This window comes from Chiloscyllium plagiosum, chromosome 20, assembly GCF_004010195.1.
Source record: "Chiloscyllium plagiosum isolate BGI_BamShark_2017 chromosome 20, ASM401019v2, whole genome shotgun sequence".
Classification (NCBI taxonomy): Eukaryota; Metazoa; Chordata; class Chondrichthyes; order Orectolobiformes; family Hemiscylliidae; genus Chiloscyllium; species Chiloscyllium plagiosum.
This window is the reverse complement of record NC_057729.1, coordinates 4153802-4160391: the sequence shown is the minus strand read 5'-3', so window position 1 is coordinate 4160391 and position 6590 is coordinate 4153802. Positions and strand designations below refer to the sequence as shown.

At 42.2% G+C, this 6590-nt stretch overlaps 1 protein-coding gene across 1 annotated transcript in view; it reads right to left on the bottom strand.

The window, feature by feature from the left end:
• The window catches only part of LOC122559944 (engulfment and cell motility protein 2-like), a 110523-nt gene that overhangs the window by 95970 nt on the left and 7963 nt on the right, over positions 1-6590 (bottom strand). The window contains exon 3 of the mRNA XM_043710054.1: positions 867-1044. Within this exon, the coding sequence (XP_043565989.1) occupies positions 867-1044 (178 nt within the window). The remainder of the gene's footprint in view (positions 1-866; positions 1045-6590) is intronic.

Here is a 6590-nt window from a genome sequence, read left to right as displayed (position 1 = left end):
GACAGCATGGATTGGTAGTGATTGGAACAAGGGCAAGGTGGGTCTCATTGAGTTTGCAATATCTGATTGGCACAAGTTAACAACCACAATCAGGAGCCTTGGTTGAAAGATATGAACAGGAGATTCAGAAAGCCTCCTCACTCTATGGACCGGCTCTGAGCCAGCTGGTCAGAGGTCACATACTGTGCACATGTAAATAAAGAGTGATACTGTCCTCTGTACAGTTATTTCAGTGTTGAAATAAATCCATGTGTTATCATCTAAAACATGATTTCCTCATTATAAAGAATGTTACTCTGCATCAGCACTCTTACACAAAGCAGATTAGTCTATATCCATTCATTAACTGCCTCATTCACAATCACAAATCTATTAATAGCTAGGTAGTCATTTTTATCCATATGTGAATCTCTCCATTTTGGTTAATCTCCACACATACACTGCTACATCAACAAACACCAGCTAAAATACAGCTAACCACACCTGGAACATTATTTTATGTTGAAATCATTTCTCCCCCCTCTTTGAATGCACTTACTAATGAGGAGATACAAACTCACTGTCACCCACTTCCCTCATGCTTCAGGTACTAATGTGGACATTGAGTGTTGAGAATACAATAAAGGGTATTGCTCTACTGGCGAAAATGGAGTGTCCTGCACTACCCACAATGTTGTTTATTAACTCCAAAACTCTCAATGTCCCAGTACATAATACTTATTATCCTCAACAGCTGCCCTTCCAATCCTGAGTTTAATTATGGACCAAAATACACCAAACTCTTCAACCACCCCCACATTACACCGTGACACTGCACCCCCACATAGGAAATAGTCAACATTCAGTGTAGGGAGTCACATGCCTACCTGATCCAATTCCTTGTAGTTAATCACAGATGGAGCTTCCCTTCTAGATATGGGCAATTTCAAAGACCAGTATATTTGGCTGCAGGCTTCTGACATCAAGCCTTGTGAAAGAGCAGGGACATCCTGCACTACATGTAGATTGAAATTGCTACTGATATTGTACAGACAAGTGCCTGAGCTAACACAAATACATTTTCCTTTAATCAAAACTTGAGCCAATCATCCTTTATATTTGTAAACTGGTCCAAATCAATATAAGAACTTTTCAATGACGTTTGCTCTCTACATACTTGGCGTTATTGCCTCCAATTCCATTCTCCTTCATTGGCTACCATTTGAGGGCCAGACCAGTGCGCCTGCAATCTTCAAGACCTTCTTTGATCCCAAACGGAAGGCCCAACCTCACACCATCCTGATCGCAAAGGCCACCTGCTGTACACAATGGTGACTCCAGGTCCTTTAAACCTATCAATTTAAAATGCTCAAATTCTCCTAACTTCTTTCATATCCTTGACCCTCATGAGCTCACATACACGCCAAACTTCTGATACTCTGACTCAGCTTCTAGGCCTCAACCCTCCCATTGGTCGTGACATTCCTTCACTCCTCTGGAATTTTCCTCAATATCACTCAGCCTTTACTATTCTTATCTCCTCTAAATCCTAGCATTTAGTCATCTAGGATAGTATTTGTTTCTTTGGCTGAGCTTCCACTTCTGTCCAATGCTAAAGAAGCTATACAAACACATATTGCTGGTGGTGTAAACACCGAGAGTAAATTTCAGCACTGTGCCGAGGATGCTATGTGCTCTGAAGGCCCAGACATCCAGGGGCTCTCACAAGATTAGCTCATCAAATTTAGATCTGATTTTTTTTTAAATTGGTAGGAGAGAAGAGAAACCAAGAAGCAATAGCAGAGACGGAAACCAGGTGGACAGAATATTAGAAGAGGTAAAGAATGCCAGAGATTTGGGAAGACAATGTCATGCTAATGTGGATTCGTAATCCAAAGGTTTGGGCTAGTGGTGTGGTGACATGGTTCGAATATCACCAGCAACTGGTGTTAGTCAAATTCAATTAATATAGTCTGGAACATTAAACAAGTCTGAGTAGTAGTAACCATGACAACTCTCACGGAGTCATAAAGTCAGAGTTATACAGCACAGTGGTTCAATAGTTAGCACTGCTGCCTCACAGCACCAGGGACCCTGGTTTGATTCCGGCCTCGGGTGACCAGCTGTGTGGAGTTTGCACAATCTCCCAGTGTCTGCATGGGTTTCCTCCAGGTGCTCCGGTTTCCTCCCACAGTCCAAAGATGTACAGGTTGGGTGAACTGGCCATGCTAAATTGCCCATAGTGTTCAGGGATATGTAGGTTAGGTGCATTAGTCAGGGAAAGTGTAAAGTAACCAAAACACATAAATAGAAAGGGGTCACTAACACCAGTGCTTAATCCGGAGGCTCATTGATGATGTTACCTAGTATGGTGACGAAATGTCTGAAAACGAACCTTCCAGTTCAGTGAGCAAACTTACACCCAGAACCTCAACCTGAGCTACAAACCTTCTCAGAACTCGCTTCTAAGCAATTGTTTTGGTATAAAGAATGAAAAAAGTAAATATAATCTAAATGGTACAATTTTAAAAAGGGGGTGATGGAATGGAGGGACCAGGGTTACACAAATATTTGAAAGTGACAGAACAAATTAAGGAAGTATTTAGGAAGGCATTAAGAATCTCTTATCAGGAAACCATCATTAAAAGAGTACAAAAGCATATGTGAACTCTGCAAAACACTGGCTTCAGCCATAACACTATAATTGGGCACCACACATTAGAAAAGGACATAAAGGATTTGCAGAGGGTGCAGAAAAGCTTTGCTTAATGGAATTAAGAATGAGGCAGTTTTGTTACATGGGATGATTTATGAAGTTGCAGTTGAGAAGGTTAAGATTCAATTTCCTGCAGATGTTCAAAATCATGAAGAGTTGTGACAATTACTCCTTATTTCCACTATTTACAGGGACAGGAGGGTCCTTCATCAGAGTTAAGGCGATTGACAAAAGAACCAGATCTGAGATGAGAAACTTCCTGTTTTAATTACAGTGATGTTATAATGATCTGGAATGGGCTGTTTGAAAATGTGTTTTGGAAAATATTAATCCTGATTGCCTTTTGAAGTCATAGTCAGAATTGTATAGGAAGTCATTTGGCTCATCAAGTGCATTCTGGCTCCCTGTTGAGTAATTCAGCCTGTGCTATAACTCCATAGATTATTTCCCTCGAGTGTCCATCCCCCTCAATTGGCAGGTCCAACTCATCACCATTTATTCCATGAAAAGCTCTTCCTCCTCACAGCCCATGTACCTTGTGGCCAATACAATTATTCTATGCCCCAGTCCCAGATGCCCACATCGTCATCTTTTGGCCAATACATTTATGCTATGTCTCCAATCCTTGTACCACCACCTCAGGAACAGCTTTTGTCTATGTCATAATCTTGAAGACATCTATCAAATCTCCAAAGATTCTTCGTTCGGAGAACAAGCTTAGCTTCATTTATCCCTAAAAGCCGCTATATCGATTAAAAAAACTAAGAAAGCTTGCACCCAAGCTATGCAATAACCATGGGAATCTTTAATATTTATATTGTGGGGACAAATCTAACACAGCAGCAATAGCTTAAAGATCAACTCAAAGTATTTGAAAGTCCCTTGGAGCAAACAGTTGCTGGACTGAACCAGGGGAGAAATAATTTTAAAATCTTGTTGGACAAAAGGGAGAATGGGGAAGTGAGATTAATTGCATAGCTCAATCAAAATGCCAGCACAGCACAGATCTCTAATCACGCTACATTGTCCTGTGATTCTAAGAAAATTCAAATACAAAATATTACTACATCCCTTTTGTTTCACTTTTTACTCCTTCATTCCATTGCTCCCATAACTCATATCTTCCAAAGTTCCCATCTTATCTTTCACTCATTTCCTTTCTCTATACCCAACTCTTGTTTCCGATTTCCCTCAAACTCTTTAGTATATCAGCCTATTGCTCAGAGTTGCCTCCATAAGTTTTATTCTTTCCTCCTTGGCTCTCCTAACAAAGAGGAAATTTTGCCTGCTGTGTCCACCTCCCCCTCACTTTTCAAGACAACTCCTGGGTAAACTAGTAACCATAGGTCGGGTCTCAGTCATAAAGTCAAAGAGATGTACAGCACGGAAGCAGACCATTCGGTCCAACTTGTCCATGCCAACCAGATATCCTAACCTAATCTAGTCCCATTTGCCAGGACTTGGCCCATATCACGCTAAACCCTTCCTATTCATATACCCATCCAGATGCCTTTTAAATGCTGCAATTGTGCAGCCTCCACCACTCCCTCTTGCAGCTCATTCCATGCACACACCACCCTCTGCATGAAAATGTTGCCCCTTAGGTCTTTTCATATCTTTCCCCTCAACATATTTTGCTGATCCTTTAAACAGTACTAAAAACTACAAGAATCAGCACAATCTGGAATACAAAGCGGGGGCTGGGGGGGCTCCCCAGAGAAGCAGGAACTAAAATATTGAGTAATGTTCATCAACATGGATAAACAGTCTTCCCACACACACTGGCTAGAGTTAAGGTTATGCTAGACAAATACATACAGATATTAATCCTCGAATTAATGACCATGGGGTAACGAACAGATAATAATTCCCATCAGTCATTCATTCAACAATAATTGCAGGCTGGAATAAATTTGGTTTTGTATTTGCTCTGGAGAGCAGCACGCCTTCAGAGAACGTGGTTCCTTCTTCTTTTAGGATCTCTTGCTCAGCAATTCCTAAACCATATGCAGGATTCAGTGGGAGTGAGGCAAGGCACTTTTAATAGCTACAGCAGCAAAGACTTAGATTTGTACGGTGTGTTGTAAGAAAACATTCCACGGTATTCCACTAGAGTGTTATCAGACAAAATCAGTGCCAGAATCCTGGAACTCCCTTCCCAATAGCAGTGTGGGTGGTACCTACATACCAAACACTGTAGTGGTTCAAAGTGGCAGCTCACCACTACGCCCTGTAAAGGCAATAAATATCGGCCCAGCCAACATTAGCCTAGATCACATCCCACGAACAAATTATTTTAAAAACTGACACAACTAGACAAGATATTGAGCATGATATATAAAAAGCCCGGACAAGAAGGTCACTTGAGAGAGGAACTTAAAAGCAGGATAGAGGTAGAGAAATTTAAGGATTGAATTTAGGAAAGTACAGTGGCTCAGTGGTTAGCACTGCTGCCACACAGCACTGTGGGCCTGGGTTTGATTCCAGTCTCGAGCGACTGCCTGTGTGGAGTTTACACATTCTCCCAATGTCTGCGTGGGTTTCCTCCGGGTGCTCTGGTTTCCTCCCACAGTCCAAAGATGTGCAGGTTAGATGGATTGGCCACACTAGTTTGCCCGCATGGTCCAGGAATGCATAGGTTAGGTGGATTAGCCATGGGAACTAAACGGTTACAGGAATAGGGTCTGGGTAGGATTCTGTTTGGAGGGTCAGTGCAGACTTGATGGATCGAATGGCCTGCTTCCACACTCTGAGGTTCTATGAATTCAAGACAGATAGAAGCTGGGTTAATATATGCGTCAAGTGTCAAAAAAATAACAAAGATGTGGTTTAATTTCCTGGGGAATTACTATGAAAGAAAACATAGGAATGACAGTGGTTTATAAATACTGCCCAGAGGCAGAATGAATAACAAAATGACTGATCTCGAATTAAAGCCACGATGATACAATCTTCAGGAGAGAATCGTTAATTTTATTGACTTCCTATTAGATTAACCCCTTCCCTCTTTCACCCCATCTTTACCTCTTTCCCAGGCTGCCATTATCACGTGTAATCTTTCCAATTTTCCCCTGAATTATTTTCCTTCTACCCACTCACAGTTTGTGCCAGAATATTAGTTCTGTATGTGGCAGACACTCTCCTACATCACCAACCCGTTTCTCCCATATGGATGGTATCACAGCGGATGCAAAGCTGGCCCGTACCCAACACTGGCTGCGTGGATCCTAAAGTCCTGAATTACCACCAAAACATTTTCACCTCTCCCTCCTCCTTCAAGATACTCCTCAAAGCCTACCACCTTGACCAAGCTTTTGGCTGCCTGTCCCAATATCTCGGAGTCTCGGAATTAAATTCTGATCCATAACTCTTCATAGGTTTAGGGTGAGAAGGGAAGATTTAAAAAAGGACCTAAGGGGCAACTGTTTCACACAGAGGGCGGTGCGTTTATGGAGAGGAAGTGGTGGAGATCAAAGAAAATTACAGCACAGGAACAGGCCCTTCGGCGCTCCAAGCCTGTGCCAATCCAGATCCTCTATCTAAACCTGCCGCCTATTTCCTAAGGATCTGTATCCCTCTGCTCCCTGCCCATTCATGTATCTGTCTAGATACATCTTAAATGACGCTATCGTTTCCACACCTACCACCTCCTCTGGCAATGCATTCCAGGCACCCACCACCCTCTGGGTGAAGAACTTTCCTCGTATATCTCCCCTAAACTTTTCCCCTCTCACTTTGAACTTATGACCCTTAGTAATTGAGTCCTCCACTCTGGGAAAAAGTTTCTTGCTATCCACCCTGTCCACACCTCTCATGATTTTGTAGGCATCAAATCAGGTCTCCTCTCAACCTCCTGCTTTCCAATGAAAATAATCCTAATCTACTCAATCTCTCC